The sequence below is a fragment of the Spodoptera frugiperda genome, chromosome 6 (assembly GCF_023101765.2).
Source record: "Spodoptera frugiperda isolate SF20-4 chromosome 6, AGI-APGP_CSIRO_Sfru_2.0, whole genome shotgun sequence".
NCBI lineage: Eukaryota > Metazoa > Arthropoda > Insecta > Lepidoptera > Noctuidae > Spodoptera > Spodoptera frugiperda.
In genome coordinates, this window is record NC_064217.1 from 12,044,089 (window position 1) to 12,063,131 (window position 19,043).

General features: G+C 36.2%; 1 protein-coding gene across 4 annotated transcripts; it reads left to right on the plus strand.

Annotated features, from left to right (window-relative positions):
• The first annotated feature begins 8,923 nt into the window (after positions 1–8,923).
• LOC118267639 (probable tubulin polyglutamylase ttll-15) lies at positions 8,924–18,079 on the plus strand. 4 transcript variants are annotated; one of them, XM_050694153.1, is made up of 7 exons: positions 8,924–9,034; positions 14,623–15,425; positions 15,506–15,668; positions 16,089–16,175; positions 16,666–16,889; positions 17,423–17,651; positions 17,936–18,079. In XM_050694153.1, exons 1-7 carry the CDS (start codon positions 9,014–9,016, stop codon positions 18,041–18,043), a joined length of 1,635 nt encoding a protein of 544 aa, XP_050550110.1. In that variant the 5' UTR covers positions 8,924–9,013; the 3' UTR covers positions 18,044–18,079. The 4 variants fall into 4 exon arrangements, with proteins under 4 accessions (XP_050550110.1, XP_050550112.1, XP_035437639.2 ...); XM_050694155.1 differs by having other exon boundaries at positions 8,924–9,022; XM_035581746.2 differs by lacking the exon at positions 8,924–9,034 and adding an exon at positions 13,204–13,351.
• Positions 18,080–19,043: the final 964 nt, after the last annotated feature.

The window sequence follows — 19,043 nt, forward strand, 5'->3', positions numbered from 1 at the left end:
CAATAGAATGTTCCTGTAATAAATAGTTACAAAATTAACATGGAATCTGATTGTAACATGCAGTTAAATAAGTCATAGACTTATGTTCATACACCTTTTGAAGTCCAAATTTATCCCACATTTATTAGGCTTTGAGCCAATTGAGTCAACAAAACAAAAACAATATTGATGAAGCTTAACTTTGTAAAGATACTGGCGTATGTCATGAGAGCCTCGGTGACATTGATTTCTAAAACTGTTCGATGACCATTAAAGTCATAAGTTGACTCGTCAGCTTTGTTGGCATTAGTTTGTAAAATGACCAGTTAGAATATATTCGTTAGTAAATAGAGTGGCTCGAAGGTCGGGTGGTCGCAAGTGCGACTGCCGGACAATGGGTCTCGGGTTCGATTCCCGGGTCGGGCTAAGTATTCCCACATGAGTAGAAAAATTACTCATGTGGTATTACTGGGCTTTTATCGGTTTTTCAAAAATTTCTCAGTGGTAGTATAGAGTCTGGAATTGTGCCCAGTAAATGACAATAGGCTCACCCCCGATTACATGGGACTTATAACACAATTGATGAAGAGATGTGCGCTTCTGCACTTCTGCCTCTCTCTTGGTGATAAAAGGCGTGAAGTTGCAAAAAAAGTTAGTATACTTAATGGAAAAATTGAACAGATTGTTTGTATAAAAAAGTAGGGACTTTTAATAAGTTGGTACGTTGCGAAGTGACATACAAGTGTGGGATGCTCATCATTTATGAAAATTACTTTTAACCCTTAAAAGTAATTTTTATGCTTTTCTACCAGAAATGTGATATGTAATTATGCTACTAAGATGTAATAGCTAAGCTGTGAAATTATGTGACTGTTTCCACTAAGCTATATAGCTGTGAGAGGAAGATACGCAGCTCGAGTATGCGATGTATCGATAGTAGGGAAGCCATCGCCATCATCATCGCCACGCATCCATAGCACGATTTTTTCCATGTAAAAAACATAGCTTTACTGAGGCCGTTTCCACCAGAGCCAAGCTATGTGTACCAATGAATATGATTGGCAAAAGCCAAACGCATCCACAGCAACGTAGCATAGCACATCTCTGGTGGAAAAGCACCCTCAAAAGGATAACCTATTAGCAGAATGCTAATGCCCTCTCCTAATAAGGTACAGATCGGTTGACCTAAACCTTTACTACGTCATAAATCCATTACCTACATGTACATTATTTTCCCACAACCTTTCACAAAAAAAATGAATGTAAATTTTCTCACAATATCCTCCATTCAGGATACGCAAATAATCACTTAGCTACAACGCCTACACTATCCTATAGATACAGCGATTACAATGATTATCTCAACAATAGAAAGGCGTAACTTAGTACATTGTATAAACACATCCATTCATCTCTCGGCCGAATACTGAAAGAATTGTAATTACGGAAGAAAAAGGTTCTAAAAATACATTCCATCGGGAAATATGTACCAAGTACGTGATGTAGGAACACGCAGAACTATAGACACGTACAGTCAGGTGCTCAAGCGCTCCATAGGAAAATATTGGAGTTCCTAACACATCCAGACTTAAGGAAATGGAGGTTTAGGTGTATCGTAAGGGTGCTTTGTCACTAGAAATGTGTTATGCTACGTTGCTGTGGATGCGTTTGGCTTCCATCAATCATATTCATTGGTATACTTAGCTTAGCACTGATGGAAACGGACGAAGGTAAGCTATGTTGTTTTATATGGAAAGATGCGTGCTATGGATGTGTGCTATGAATGGCTTCCCTACTATCGATACATCACACCTTCCTCGCACAGCTACATAGCTTAGTATCAGTGGAAATGGTCACATAGTTTCACAGCTTAGCTATTGCCTACATTTTCGTAGCATAGCAACATAGCACATATCTAGTGGAAAAGCCGCCTAAGTTGCGGAAAATTGGTTAGTAAGTGTTAGGGTTCTTAGAATTCTATCTGATGGAATGACCACATGGATAATTTATCCTTATAGTTGTAAAATAAGTAGCTACTACATATTCTCAAGTATTTTCCCTGATAAAAGCCACTAGTAAAGTCGACCCGGCAAAACGCGCTAATCGCGACTTAAACTTATGTGGACACACGTTGTACTTATCTTTAATTAAAAAAACTCTGTCCCAGACTAGGATATTCTCCAGTGTCGTGGGTGCATTAAAATACATACAAGTTCACATACACATGACACCCAGACCCGAAACAACAATTTGTGGATCACACAAAGAGTTGCTCCATGCAGGAATCAAACCCGCTACATGTTACGCGGCAGCCGGTTGCCCTGTGGCCAGTCACCGCACCAACCGAGCAGTCATTAATGTGAACACTAGTCTGTACCTCTGTCAATTTCTTGACATTCTATATGTATGTTTATATTAAAACAAAAAATAAATAAACTCAAATTCACCCCCTATTACATGGGACGTATAACACAAATGGTGAAAAATGGGTGTACATTATAAACAGCATTATGTGCCGTAATTTGCAACCCGCCTACCCCTTCGGGAATAAAAGGCGTGACGTTGCACATTAAATTCTTATTAAAAAACATAGCTAATTAGGCATGCTTTACTTGATTTTGAGAAAATAAATAGCAAACCTGTATATCTTGTATATCTAAGTAAATGTTTTCGTTTTTGTTGGTTCACTGTACCTCATAAATAAGTGATATATTATCGTAGTACAATACCGTTACTGTAGTTACCAAGCACCTGGTGTTTTAGTATTTATCTGTAGGAATAAAATACAAGGCCTATGTGTATATTTTACATAATAAATAACGACTTGCAAAAGTACCCAGTGACGTTAATCACTCCAGTAACTAATTAAAAACACGGTTTTAATCATAATATAAGTATGTCCTTGTCTTATCAAGTGAAATAGACATAAATAGTGAGTCCAAACTCGATACGTGTACTACTAGGTAGCCCAAGATTTTATTAGTCATCTCTTACTAGTAGGTAGTCCAAGGTTCCTTTAATCTGTTAATTCCATTCCACCTTTTAATTCCATCATCATATTACGTACAGGTTGTAACCTAACAAAAGCGTATTCATTTACTAAAAACAATTCTGTGGGACTTAAGAGGAAAATGTTACAGCTTGTATAACGACTAATTACATAGGTACATAAATACATAACCTCACGCCTATCGCCCATGGGGTTAGACAGAGACAGTGAAACGCCAATTGCTACGTATCTTACATACCTCTTTCGTTTCATCAACTTCATCATCATTAAAGGTACTTTTAATTTTGCCCTTCTTTAATATATCGCCAAAATGTTCGTCTAGCACGCCCTCTACTGACTAACAAGTAATTAAATATATAAAAAATACTAAAGAGCCTTGAAATCCATCTTCCATCTATTGATCTATTTTATCCCAAGTCAATTTTACAAGCTTTTAGTACTCAGGTTGTTTAGAAAATTTAAATGATGAGGTACGTAGCAAGCAACTGAAGATTGTAAAGATGTCCGCTCAAATGGGAGTACTTACTAACGTTGTGTTTATTTCGAGAACCTTTTACTCAAGGACATCTAGTTTAACATCAAAAGTGAATTGAATCCTTTCAGATTAAGATTTCATTTGAAGTACATTTTGTATATTTTTGTTTTGTAACCAAGTTCGGTTGCTATATGGAGTTTCTTGTTCGTTCTTCGTCATGGGAATCTACATTTTGAAACGAACAAGCTTCACTAGAGGACTGGCTGATTGACACTTTCTATTTTTAAAATATTCTTTTTTTATTAATTTTAACTTAATCGTATAGAATGATTCGTTATTTTCTTCATTGTGGTAACGAGTCGTCTTGTATAGAATTTTCAGTGAGAACAATATAATTTTGTGGTGGGGTATAGACGCTTGAAAGTAAACGTATGTATTTATATAAAAAAAACGAGTAGGCATTTTAATATGAACTAAAATTAAACACACCTAGGTACTAAACTAAGTATTCTCACATTTTTTTTTGTAAAATCTAAAAAGGTTATCGTGTGGGGTATCAAATTAGGTTACACAAATTAATATTATGTCAAATACTGTGACACAGTTTTTAAAAAGATGGCAACTTTTTATATTGGCTTCCTCCCACATTTCTATTTTGGAATTAATTGGTGTAAGCCAAAATTCAATTCAATTTACTTTCATGTTTATTACTGTTAAGGGTAAGTAGAAGTTCTCTGACCAAATCTCTTGTAGTTATTGACAATTCTAAAGTTGAAAATAAGTTTTTTTTATCAGTAGATGCATTCGTGGTTAACAGGACCCCACATAGATTTTCTATTAATACAATTTTAACCTCAACTACCATGATAATTTCAGAAATGTTCCTTTTGAAATTATACAATAATTTCAAAAATAGCACCGCACCGTGCACTTATCAAAACGTCCACTTACTTCAAAGGGGAGCTTGCGGAAAATTCCCACAAAATTATCAGAGGGGATGGATATCTATGAAAATGGAGGAGAATGGAAAAAAACGTGTCACATCTGCCCACACAGAGTTTAAGATACATTCGAAGATTTGGATTATTTTACCGATCCACTCGTGGGTGGGCTACTTACTGAAGTAGCACATCATTACATGCCATGTATTATTTATTAGTGTCTTCAAAATTTGCATGTAAATGGTTTAGTCTGGTCAGGTTCGTGACGTGTCGTGGCCTTCACAGGCCTCCTTGTAGGCGTAGGGAAGGCCACTAAGGAATATGTCAAAGGAATTCCTGACGTCACTCCAGACTAGAAATTTCCCCGCAATGGAAAGTTTATTTCATATGCAAACGCTGTGCGTCGTGCGTGTGTGAACTTGGAGATTTCTTAGAAAAACTGACTTAGTTCTCAGAATACAGAGTGAGGGGATTCCGCTCATTTTGTGCCTGGATTTTTAATGAGAACGTGACTTAATTGGCCTATATCTTTGGGTTATTGGTCCAATGGTCAGAGATGTGATTTTCGAGGAGTATTTAGTTAGAGCTTGACTGTTATACATCTGGTGAAAGTTAACAGGACAAGATGTTGATTTTTCAATTACCTACTCACACGAAGTTTATATTATGTTCTCATGATGGTTTGGTATTTTCGTATTTTTTTATACATTTCATGGGTTGACGTTAGGCCGCTATATCATCTGATGGTAAGTGATAATGCAGCCTACAATGGAACACGTCTGCCCATAAAATATTTACTATAAGTATTTTACCTAATACTAGTTACTATGCTAATAACTAAATAGGTATTAATTTTACTTGCACCTGCTATGTATTAGCACATCAGCGTGCCAGCATACTTGTAAGAAATAGTTGTGGGCCCGGCAGACGGAGCGGCCGCACAATGCCAGGCGCCGACTTGTCGCACCTCAGCTCTGCTTAGGGCTACTACCATTCACTAAATAGCATTACAATATTCAGTAGAAAGTCCGTTTATACGATTATTGCAAAAATAATATTGTAAAATGTTGTTGGTCCCATGTTGGGCGTCATTAGGTGTCGTCTATACTGTTGTTTGTATATTTTTTTATGAAGGACAAACTTTACATTAACTTGCGAATTTATTTAACGAGAAGTTGTTCTGCCATTAACAAATCTAAATATAATATGTTCGAGATGATGTTGATGATGATACAAATTAAATAATTATCAATGCCTTGGTCTACATATCCACTGCAACTCCTTTAATTTCAAGAGTGACTAGAGTAAAGATCAACTTAAAAAGCACCGAAACAATGAACTGATTGTTTTAGCGACATGAACAATCATGGATGGTGCAACGACATAAATCTGGAGATATCATTTCAAGTTAATATATTTATTTATTTATTTATTAAACACGTGAAAAACCAACAGGTGTAAAATTTGAATAAATAATGTGTAGGCCAGGGTAGATAACTAAGTAGTAGTATAATACTAGACTTTTTGTCATATTATATAGTAATATAAGTTATTAGTATAAATATAAGTTTTCACGAAACGCATTAAGGAAAGGACTTATTTTTTTATAAAAATAAAGAAATGGCAGCCCTGGACGGAATCAGGATAGCGGTGCGGTATGGGACAGCGAGTGATTCGGCCGATCCGAGTGCGTGCGATCGATGGCCGCCGCAGACGACGCGGCGCCGGCTCGACTCCGCGCGCCCCCACCGTAGCTTACTGCCTGAAAATATTATAATAGATCATTTATTTTTATTTATTACCATAAAATACAACTATCATAACAGGAACACCTAATGCAATAGCGTATTGACAATTTTTATGCTTATATTACACATCACATCACATTATAATATATTGTTTAGGAAAGAAAAAAAGTTAACTATCTACATTATCCTATAATGATAGTGTTTTAATCAACTAAAAATTGTGTCCGTCTCATGAATTGACAGATGAGACTGTCTCTATGTACTTAGTATGTACTATTTTAAACATTATAATTTATAAAAATGATTCTTTAGGACAATAGACAACTCTTGAAAAGGGATTATTGGAAAAAGGACACACATTTCAAATGTTTATACGATCAAATAGGCGGCGCTGATCGCTTACCATCAGGTGACTCGTCTGCTCAATTGCCACATACTCCAAAAAATAAATGAATTTTACAAATATAATTGTTTTATCTTAACAGGCAGTAAGCTACAGCGCCCCGTTTATCTCAAGTCGGCGCCCGCCAGTCTGCCTACGTGGACAGTAAACAGGCAAGTCGGCACCGCTCGCCCGACATAATGCATCCCGCATCCCGCAAACTGACGTCTCGCGGCTCCATCGCGTCGTAAACTTGTTACCGCATACCCAACCACCATACCCACCCAGAAATATATACGCATCATTTTATACTATAGACACATAAGCTACAGCGAAACTTTTGAAATGTCTCATAGTCGTCGCCTGTTCATCATAGAGAATGTAGGTGCTAGTACCAAAATGTAGATTCGTATGAAGAAAAACCGTCGCCCGAAACTCCATGAGACATACTAGCTTCTGCCGCGAACTGACGTCTCGCGGCTACCATCGAACGTAAAGTAACCTATGTGTTACCAGAATTCCAAACTATAATGTAATCTATTTCTGTGCTTTTCAGTCAGATCCGTTCAGTAGCGTGTTTATTAACATCTACATATACTATCACAGTTTTATTTATTTATTTATACTTTACTGTACAGTCACCACATAATCTTCAGACAACATAAATAAATAAATTTATAAGCACACTAGTAGGCAAACTCCGTTTCGCCACCAATGAGTTTTCTATGCATTCTTGCTTGCCTCTTAAATTTTTCCTGAACATTCTTAGCTATAAACTTCACGGAGCCCGAGACCTTGCCAACAAATGCAAAACTGTGAAAAGTAGCGTTGTGGAGTTATAGCGTCAGGAAGGAAAACCCGACTTATTTTTATATGTATAGATTGTACAATACACGTACAATAAGCGGTCTTATCACATAAGGCGATCTCTTACAGGCAACCTATAGATTGAGCTGAAATACACTTTTAATTAGTTTTAAGAGGAGAGATAAATTACCTCTCATCCAATTTTTTCACTCTTTGTCTCACTCTTATATCTAGAATAACACATACATTTCAGAAAGTCCATGATGATACAATACGAATAGGATAAGAAATGGAGTAAATTCATAAAATATAGGTACTATCACGGTTATCATACAAACATCACCTTATATTCATAATTGCAGGAATCACATAAGGTCGCTATGATTGCAATCATTGTAATCGCATTATCGATGATAACGATCGTTTCTTAGTACCGGAATGATAAATTGATAATTATCTTAGAAATCCGCTTGCGGTTTTAATTCGGACATCATGAGTTGTCATATCGATTTCACTAGAATCGATTCATTTATTTTTGATTCGATTCACTCGTTATGCGACAATAGGGATGATGACGGGGTATGAATATAAAAAAATCTATTAAGTCCGACAGTTAGGTAATGAAAAAATATTGGACACATTATTTTATTTTGTCATATAAGGTAACAAGGTAACAATACGAATAAAACGAATCAAAGTTTAAGAGTGGGAGCTAGCTACGTCATTTGTTCGTATAAAACGTACCTAGAAGTGACGTCACGTGATAGTTCAAATTAACATAATCTTGAAAAGTACCGACGGTATTTGTTTCCATAAAAAACACGTGTCTAATACTTTAAAATAATCTACAAGACGAACATTAAAATAAAAATTAGTCCCTATTTCGTTACTCTTCCTGTGGACGTCGTAAGAATCAACTATATACCGTGAGATTTGCTTTGTATGTGTTGAATAGTTCATTTGTCAAATAAAGAAGTAATGAGAGATTCTAATCTTACTAATATTATAAATGCGAATGTTTGTGAGATTGTGTGTTTTATTTAATAGAGATAGCAGTGTTCTCTAGTAAACGTAATCCTTTTAAGTTAAGATCTCCAACCCGCGTGGTGAGCACCAAGCGTGGAGATTGCCGTAAACTTTTGTATAGAGCTTTTAAGACTTAAAATCATGACTCAAATATCAAGTAGGTAGTCAAATATTGACTGCACGGTTGGTGCGGTGGCTGGGCAACTGGCTGCCGCGCAACGGGTAACGGGTTCGATTCCCGCACGGAGCAATTCTTTGTATGATCCACAAATTATTGTTTCGGGTCTGGGTGTCTTGTGCATGTGAATTTGTATGTTTGTAAACCCACGACACAGGAGGAAATCCTAATGTGGGGCAAGGTTTTTTTTAAAAAAAAAAAGAAAAACAAAGAAATAGTGAAATCCACCGATAGATTAATTAATCCTACTGAACATAAGTAACTGTCTGACTATTCGATACTGGTTTCGATTATATCCAAACATATAGATGTAATCTAATCGAGCTTTTAGTGATCGATTCGAAAAAGATATCGTAGGTATCGATTAGTTCCAAAAACTGACACTTGTGCTCAGGCATAAACAATAAGTTTGACACCATTTTTAGTTTTAAAAGTATCTATCTATTTAAGAAATTAAAAAAAGAATTATGACAAGTGTAAGTAACGATGTGAGTACTCTTTTCATTCTTTTTTTAAATGTTTTTTTTTTATGTATGCACGACCGTGCTAATTTACGGCCGTGTGTGTTAGGTACTTACATTGCTCTAATAGGTTAAGCTTGCTTTTTGTCTTTTTTATGGTATAAGCCGGTAAACGAGCAGACGGATCATCTGATGGCAAGCAATCACCGCCGCCCATGAATATCTGAAACACCAGAGGCATTACAAGTGCGTTGCCGGCCTGCGGGTAAAATAGATTAACAATACTAATACGATGATCAATGCTCTCTTGACGTCCGCACCAGAGTGTGATTTGTTCGCAGCGAGATGGAAGGATGTATGTCATGAATGTTTAAGGTTTTGTGAGAAGATGGATGGCTGATGAATTAGTTTTAAGTAATTAAAATTATTATACTATTTTATTTTATCTTTAACTGTATAATGTATTGGCTTAAGCTGTAAAATTATGCATGTTTTTTGTAATAAATAAATACTCAAAATTGGATACAAGATAATTAATAAGTACATACAAAGTATGATTTCTTTAAACATTTATGTTTGATCAAAAACAGAACAGTCTCATCGTTATGTCCTAAAGGCATTTACTTAGGCACTAATGTTATTTCCACAGTCTAGGTTTTCTAGGTCGACCTAGGAATATAATTAGAAATATATTTTCTTGCTTTCGTCATAGGTACTTGTGTATAATTTAGGATCCATGTTTGTTTTCGTTCGTTCTTCTTTTATCTTGACTAACAAGTACTTATTTACGTTCTTTCCATCATGGATAAAAGAAAGAGACTGGATTGGCCTTGTGGGCGGGCCACGCGCGCCGAGGGTGCGAACGAACGTACATAACCCTGTCATAACGCTTAAATGTTCATACTTACCGGCTAGCAATCGCTGTCATGTTTTGACAACGTACGTATCTCCGCAAAAATATTATATTATGCCGTCTTGCGCTATTATAACGTGTCGGAAAAGAAGCCAGGTGTGTAGCATAGCACGAGAAGGAATTTCTTTTCACCGGTAAGTCCAAAATCATAAAAATACTTGTGATATTTGTAATTATAACATTAGTATTATGAAATTTATATGACAAAAACGATATAATCGCAAGCAGACTAATAGTAATACATTGCTTGCGATAGATGAGTACAATCTTGCACTACGTGAGCAATCGCGCAATGTATGACGTCCATTGCGAGAGTCCCGAGTACCGAAACAAAAGTTCATTTCCACAAAATCTATGACATCGATAGTGTTGGGCAAATTTGTAATCAATGTCGATTGTTACTATGATACAGTCTATTATAATCAATAGCACACTTTATAATTAAAATAATAAGTATTATTTATTACGACTAATTAGTAATATAGATTTTCAGTGAGTTTTATGTTTTTTTTTTTATAGAATGTGACATATGTTTTATTTTAATATTATGTTTTAGGTTTCCAACAGATCCAGGTGTAAGAAAATTGTGGATTGACACAACTGGTAGAATTAATTGGATTCCTACTAAATGTAGCATATTTCGTTCGCAACATTTCGATGTTGATAATTACGTAATAACAAAGTCAGGGAAAAGAAACTTAAAATTAGGCGTTTATCCGCACAATATCGCAATGTGTAATTCAGTAAGTAAACTGATTTTATTTTAGAAAATTTTAAATTAGTCTCTTTAAATCAGTTTTTTTGTCTAAAAATGGCGATATTTAAAATATCATCTTTCGTAAATTTAAAAAACGAAAAAATGAAATAATATATCCATGTTATTTCAATGTGTTCTGTACTTTATACAAATTATTGTAAATGTGAGAGCCCTGTAATTAGCTAAATTAGACTAGTAGAATGCATTTGTGTCAGCTTAGAGTTGTCATGCTCACTCAAAGGTCTCATTGGCAGTGGCACGGGCATTGGATCGTTCGATTCCCTGCAACATGGTTGAGTTGGACGGTGCTGGTGTACGTGCCATGTTGGTGAATGAGAGCTGTCAACTGGGACTGGTCAGCTCCAGACTGTATTAATTTTGTTGTTCTTAAGGTTTTTTTCTATCGCTTTGACTGAATATTAGTTTTACATTGTTCTCACATAGTTCAAGCAACCGATGCAAAGAAAAGCAATGTAATCAAGAATTGTATTGTGAATCTGTGATTGAAAAAGATCGAACGAACAGATCTTCGATCTTCTCCATAGGAATCTACACTTTGGAACGAGCAAGGTCGTGCCGGTCAGCCCTCTAGCTTCACTAGAGGGCTGACCGGCAGACAGACGTTATTAATATTATATTTGCTTTGACGTTCAAAAGTGCCTATGATTTTTTTTTTTACAGATTTTTAACTTATTGAGTAATAAAATTGGTTTTAAAATTCAGTTATGTATTTTTTATTTATTTTACTTTTATTACTTGGTTTCTATTCCGCATGAATACAATTTCACAATATTCAACAATACTTGTAAAACAAAAACAAGATTACTTAAATTTTATCGATATCAACAATCGACCTTTCTCTCGCCCTAGCATACATGAGTTTTTATGCGTGTTAGAGTGTACGTCAAATGCAGTCATTGCGTTTGTGTGACAACCAATAGCAAATTCCAGATTTAAATGTGTGTTATTTATTTGTGGGGGTAATCCGCTCAGACATTGGTCTCTTGCTTGTAGTGAAATTAAAGGGTGGGAGAAACGGCGACACGCGTTCTGATACAAATCAGGAACTATTTCATTTCTACTCTCTTTATATGTTCTGTGCTTTCCATAAATAAGTCAAATTCAATATGTACTACCAAAAACATTCTGTATAAAAAAAATACTAAAAAGTAATTGGGGATAAGGTTCGGTGATTGTGTTCGATTCCCGCACGGAGCAACTCTTTGTGTGATCCAAAAATTGTTGTTTCGGGTCTGGCTGTCATGAGTGTAAATGAAATTGTATGTTTGTAAACGCACCCACGACAAAGGAGAAAATTTAAGTGTAGGGCAACGATTTAAAAAAATAAATAGAAACATTAATTAACATAATTCGTATAGTTACATGTTTCACATAGTTATAGCGGTCTGTGGTCAGGTTTCCATGCGTCATGTTATGCATGGCATTCCCATAACCCGCTGTTCACATACTCGAATACCTCTGCTTTCTACCCTACAAACTATAAACATAACATAACATATCATAATGGTTCTTATTCCCAAGGAATTAGGCAGTATACGAAACACTGCAAGCATTTATTGTAAAAACCACTTTTCAATATAGTTAAGTTAGTTTTGAGTCCTTTATACCGAAATGGGTTAATTTCATTTCCAATGCTTTTTTTTGAGTGGGGAAAATCATCCAATGACTTCTCCCGCCTTGGGCGAGGCGAGAGGAAGTGTCAGACTCTTACTGACTAAAAACCACCCCGTTCGTTCTCCTGCTTTTCGAGCCGGAGCCCCTCATTTCCAATGCTTAAGTAAGTATTGAGTTCTTTGTAATGTCTTAATTACGTCATTTGATATAATGTGTCTGTACGTTTATAAATACCTTGTTTATAGATTCTTGACGTTCTACATATTTAAGCTATCTAATTAAGCCTTTTATCATATACTGGTCACAGTTGACATATGCATGTCCAGATTTTCCAGACTCTATTGCTACTATGAGAATTCCGATGGTTGTTAACCAATGGTGTCCTACTTCGGATTCGATCCCAGATCAAGCAAAGTGTAAGCAATTTATGACCTACTAACTTCTGCCAACAGCTTTACCGGCGTTCCCGTGTGTTGAAAGTCCTATCCTGTGTGTTATTCCAAACTATAATCTACCCCTGTTCCAAATTTCACACCGATCCCTTCAGCCGTTTTGACGTGAAGGAGTAATAAACAAACAAACATAAAATCTTTTGCATTTATAATGTTAGTAGAATTTTAAAGTACGATCTCCTGCAAGCCAAGCTTGGAGATTATGGCAAACCCTTTTATTGTAGAGGAGACCCTTAAACCAGCTGCAAAACTCTCACTGGCTACTGATAACAATCTTTACAAACAAATACTTAATGGTTTCTTTAATCACAACTATGGGTCACATAGTACCGGTACTTACATACTACCAGTATGTTGATGTGACCTTAAAAGGCCGCCTCAACACAAGCACATCGTCTTTTTAGAAAGTTATACCCATCTCTCTCACACCTTGCGTCACCAGCATCTTCCATCCCACTCTACACGTACGATCTCAGATCCATTCAGATTCACTTTAGTTCTACGCAAGGTGCGTGTGAGTGTGTAGTGTTGAAATACCATAAACAGTGAAACTGTGATAAAATAAAGGAAATATAATGGTCACAAATGTAAGTAAACATGTATTAGGTTTTCGTAGCGCTAGAATGTCTTGTAAATAATAATCAACCTTTATACGAAGTAATAGAGCTTAATATAACTTAAATTAGTATGTAAACATCGATAAAGTAAATATAAATAAGTACTTAGAAGTTCGCAACATAGATAAATGTATGTAGGTATAATTTTACCGGGGCTCCGACTCGAAGAGCAGGAGTAGCAACGGGGTGGCTTTTAGTCAGTAAGAGTCTGAAACTCTTTCTCGCCTTGTCTAAGACGAGAGAAATAATGGGATGATTTTTACCCTCAAAAAAAAAACGAATTAGCAGAATAGTAATTTTGAGCTCGCTTTCAAAGAGTTTAATTAATTCAGATATAGTACTATAGGTACAAGTACTAGTAGGTACAAGTACTTGTACTTATAAACCAATTTATATTTAAGTAAGTAGGTAATTAGCTGCCTATTCGGCAGCAGCGGCTTCACCCGCTGCTGCTCAGCTCCTGTTAGTCAAAGCGTGATGTTTTATAGCTCTAGCTTTCCTAGATGGAATGGAATTATCCAAAACAAACATATTTTTCCTTAACCAGTAATTCCTAAGATGAAGAGATTATTTTTTAAGCCCTATCAAAAAAAGTCTTTTCAGCTTTATATTAGTGAATGTAACGAATATTCGCAATCGGGAATATTTGCACATGTTTTAACATTCGCATTCGCAGTTTTTCATACGTCATAAAAATTTGTGATATTTTCAATCATAAAATGGTTAATTCAGTAGAGAAATAAGTAGGTAATAATTTCTTTTTTATGTTCTACAAAACCTTATCTTACGATTAAACTGTCTTGCAATTATAATAGTGTATTTTTAGTGAGCATTATAGTTTTATAGTGAATAATCAACTTTTTATTACAACGTACCAAAAAGAAAAATATGAAAGTTAACGGTACTGTATGTATCATCTATTTAAAACATATTCTTTTCTTATATTTTTATCAGTCTGTACATTTTTGAATGCAAAATAAACTTTTAATTTCAAACTAAGATATTGTGAAAATGATATAGACATTGTCTTCTAAATATAAATAAATTGCTGTTCGTTAGTCTCGCCAAAACTCGGGAACGACTGGATTTGTTAAAGTTCAGGGAAGGTTTAAAAGATGAGAAATAAATTTTAGACACGGTACAAAGTTTGCCGTGCTAGTATAATATAGACAAATTAACTTTAGATTAATATTAGTATATATTTCACGGTAATGTCTAACTATCTGTACTTGTTATTCCAGGAAACACAAAACCTCAACGAGGGTGAAGATGAAGCTTTAAACAATAACGTAGTAGACAAACAGAAACACACAGACGTCCAAAAAGACAAAGAAGTACAAATAATCCAAAATAAATTCAAACGAAGATTAGAAAATTCATTTACAAACATATTCTTTCTAGTTTGTATAGCTGGGATCTCGTTAGGCATACTGCTAGAGATTGTCAACGTTGTCAGACGAAATCATACACCAGAAGTATCAACTGTAACAAAAATTGTTCTCAGTCCAAAATATTGGATGTACCCAAACACTAAGACAGTAAATAGCAGAGATGGTAATCTGAAACACGTGCATTTAGTCCTTGAAAGACTGGGATACGAGAAAACTACAAATGAAACGCCCTGGAACCTCTTGTGGTCATATCCGACTCCATTTAATGACATCAATTTAAAAAATTTAAGGGACAATCAGAAAGTAAACCATTTCCCAGGCACAGGGTATATTACCTGTAAGGTCGAGTTAGCAACATCCAAATCAGAATTCATACCAAAAGCCTTTAGACTGCCAAAAGACAAAAATGAGTTCCTGACGTATGCTGAGAAGAACAAAGACGCATTATTTGTCCAAAAGAACATCAGACACAGACATGTGTATTTAAAGAACGTGAGTGAAATTGACCTGTCTAATGAGACGACTTTTGTACAAGAATTTGTTCAAAAGCCATTCTTGGTGGATGGACATAAGTTCGATATTGGCGTGTATGTGGTGTTGGAGTCTGTGAATCCTCTCAGGGTGTATTGGTACAAAGGCGATGTGCTATTCAGGTAAAGGTTTACTTCAACAAGTACCTAGATATAATAAATAAGGACCTATATATGTAAATCTTGCAATTTTCAATTTACAGATACTGTCCGACGAAGTACTACCCGTTTGATCCAAATAATTTAGATAAGTATGTGATAGGGGACGACTACTTGCCTACTTGGGAGGTGCCGTCTCTGGCGCACCCCTACACCGCACTAGGCAACACTATGAAGGAAACCTTTGACATCTACGCCAGATCTAAGGTAAGTGTAAAAAGTAAGGATGCCCAATTCCCCTCTTCCCAATCCCCGATTCCTCAACAACTCTTAAATTCCTAACCCTCAAAAGGCCGGCAACGCACTTGTAACGCCTCTAATATTTCAAGTGTACATGGGCGGCGGAGATTGCTTACCATCAGGTGATATGTCTGCTCGTTTAACGTGTTCCATAAAAAAATGATTGTTCTTATACCAGCTATAGACATAAGAATGTATAAAATAAATTCATAGTAGATAACCTTACGCCTGTCTCCCATGGTGGTAGGAAGAAACTATAGATTTTTACAGCGTATAAAATGTACAACATTTTTAAATAAGTGATCTCCGACGACAAAACCTTTGATTTGTAAGTTCCAAGTACCTCTAGTGCTTTACAGTTGAAGTAATATATTTATTATGTTGCAGGGTAAAGACACTACCAAAATGTGGCAGGATGTCCAGGCAGCTATTGCTGAGATATTTATCATGAAAGAGTCGATTATCGCTGACAAGGTGAGTGTAGTCTGTGCAGTACCTTATAAGTTATAAATAACCAAGCACCTAAACTTTCCCTAACTACACTGAGTGGTTCCATAATAAACAACTACTGTTTCGGCTTACATGAAGTAACTGAAAAAAACTAAACTAGCTTAAAGTCACAACGGGACTTTTATTCGTGTAGCAAACTAAGTAGCAAAGATTTTCTCAATTTACGCGAAAAAGACAACGTCACGCCTTTTATCCCGGAAGGGGTAGGCAGAGGTGCACATTAAATGCACATTGTATAGTGCACGTAATGCCGGTATACAGTGCCTTATACTGGACACAATTCCACAATCTGTGCTAATCCTGAGAAATTTTGCCCGACTTGGGAATCGAACCCGAGAACCCTTGTCCGGGAGTCGCACTTGCGAACTCTCGCAGTCAACGTGAAAAAGACATTATTTTAAATTAGATCATTCAGAAAATAGGATAGACAGATATTACACAAGTGCTGTTTCAGTTCAAGGCATACTCATCGCCAGAAAACTACTTCGAAATGATGAGGTTCGACTTGATCGTGGATGAAGATTTAAAAGTGTATCTACTGGAGGCCAACATGGGTCCGAACTTAAGTTCTCAACATTTTCCACCGAACCAGCTGCTGTACGAACAAGTGTTGTACAATTTGTTCTCCTTGACTGGTGTCGCACAGGCGAAGATCACTGTTAATGCTGCTGACAAAGGGTAAGGCTGACCTTCTTTAGTGGATCACACTCTAAAGCCCGTTTTCACCAACCTACTTAAATTTTTAGGAATCAACCCTTAGCTAAGATAGGATACTTACCGTCACACTCAGAATCAGTTATGGTTACTTAACCCAGTCTTTAGCAATTGATTTCTGAACAAAATCATTGATAAGGAATAGTTTAAGTAACCGTTAAATGTCTCTGAGTGCGGCGGTTAACGCTATTTTGATTTTCACCAACTTTTAAGTGACACCTAAAGCAACAGTACCCTTATTATGGTATATGTTATTGTAACTTATTGGTTAGTTTATTCGAGCCGGCCAATCAGAGCGCCGAACGCCCTCTCGTTTTGATTATTTTAAACAAAAAGCAAACTCGTACTAACGTTAAGGTGGTTAGTTTAAGTGTTCCCTCAGGCTTAGTAATTCTTAATTAACAGCTGATAATGGTTGGCGACAACAGTCATAAGAGCTGACACTTTAAATGCTGTTTTTCAACTACCTATCATTAACGCAACAAAAATATTTCCAGTGAAACAAAGGCTGCAGAAGATATGTTAGCAGCTGACAAGAATATAGCGGTGTATGGAGACGAGTGCAGGACTCTCTGTAAGGACAGCTGTGAAGTGTCGGACCTGTGTCGCCTGTGCAAGCCGTGCCTCACACCCAAGCTAAAGAAGACCTTATTGGCTGCATACAATGAATTCTTACATAGAGGAGACTTCAGAAGGCTCATTCCACCGACTATGGTCCCCAATAAGGTATATTTTGCACTGAACTTTTAACTGAACTTTTTTTTGAGGTGGCATATCATCCAATGGCTTCTCCCGCCTTGGCCGAGGCAAGAAGGAATGTCAGACTCTTACTGTCGAAAAACCACCTTGTTCCTACACCTACTTTTCAAGACGGAGCCCAGGTAACCCGCTATGCAATCCACAACTCCAGGATTTAATTGACATACCATAAAAATATTTTTAATCTTTTATAAGTCTGTGTTTGGTCACCAACTCTATGTACTTACAAATAAAACAATGTTTTGTTGCAGGACACAAAAGCTATATTAGAGGGAGTAAAGGATCTGTCACTAAACAACAAACTCCTACACTTGTGGTATCAAGGAAAGTGTAACCAGGATATTACATGGTGCTCGTAATAAATATCTAGGTATATTAAATGTAATTTATTTGAATTTCTGTATTATTTTTACCTACCTAAAGCATAAAATACTTAAGCAAAGATTTATCTACAAAGATTTTCTAGGTTTCTAGCCATATATGTAGATAATAGCCACGTCTTTGACGATGAAGACAGTCTACCTACTCAGTGGAAGGCTACGTCTTCCGTTCCATGGTCACTCGAGCTCTGAGGCTCTCTAACAAGAGCATTAGGTACCTACTTTTTTTTTGAGGGGGGAAAATCATCCAATGACTTCTCCCGCCTTGGGCAGGGCGAGAGGGAGTGTCAGACTCTTACTGACTAAAAACCACCACGTTCCTTCTCCTGCTTTTCGACCCGGAGCTCCGGTAAACCCGCTAGGATTAGGTGCCTACTGCTGCCAGTGCTTCAGCTATTATTTTATTTTTAATACCAATAGGGCCAATTTTGGAAATCAATTTAATAGGTAAGATAAGTATTAAATATTGTTTATCTATCGGACTATCGGTCCGTCCCTTTAGAAAAGCTAAGTAGGGTATTTAGGTCCGATCTCCAGAAGCTATTTTTATTTCGGGTCGGATAAACCCGTATTAAAACCGAAAAACCTACCTACTTAGGTACCTAAAATATTTTTTAGAGACAGTTCGAAGATTAGCACTTTAACAGCTACGTGGTTAAAAGAAGAAGTAGGTAGGTATTTAGATATACATATTTTTAATGAGTTAAAATACAAAATTTAGACCCCAAAATATCTCAGGGCCTCACCGGGAAACATCAAGAGATAATACGTATCATTTAGGGCAGGTCTCCTATTAGATAAGCTAAGTAATAAATTGTAACACACTCTACATACGTCGATCACCAAGTCGTGATGGTGATAATTGCTCTAAAATACATTTCAAACATTATCACATTTTGTGATAAAATTGAAAGCCTATTCATGTTTAGGCACTTGTCGTAGATTTGGTTACTTACTAGAAATAGAAAAACTATTTTCA

Excerpts from the sequence above, each read along its gene's own strand:
- LOC118267639 (XM_050694153.1), top strand. The coding sequence starts at position 9,014 with ATGACAAGTGTAAGTAACGAT. Across the intron at positions 16,890-17,422 it reads GTTAATGCTGCTGACAAAGG|TGAAACAAAGGCTGCAGAAG; the intron begins GTAAGGCTGACC and ends AAATATTTCCAG. Across the intron at positions 17,652-17,935 it reads CGACTATGGTCCCCAATAAG|GACACAAAAGCTATATTAGA; the intron begins GTATATTTTGCA and ends GTTTTGTTGCAG.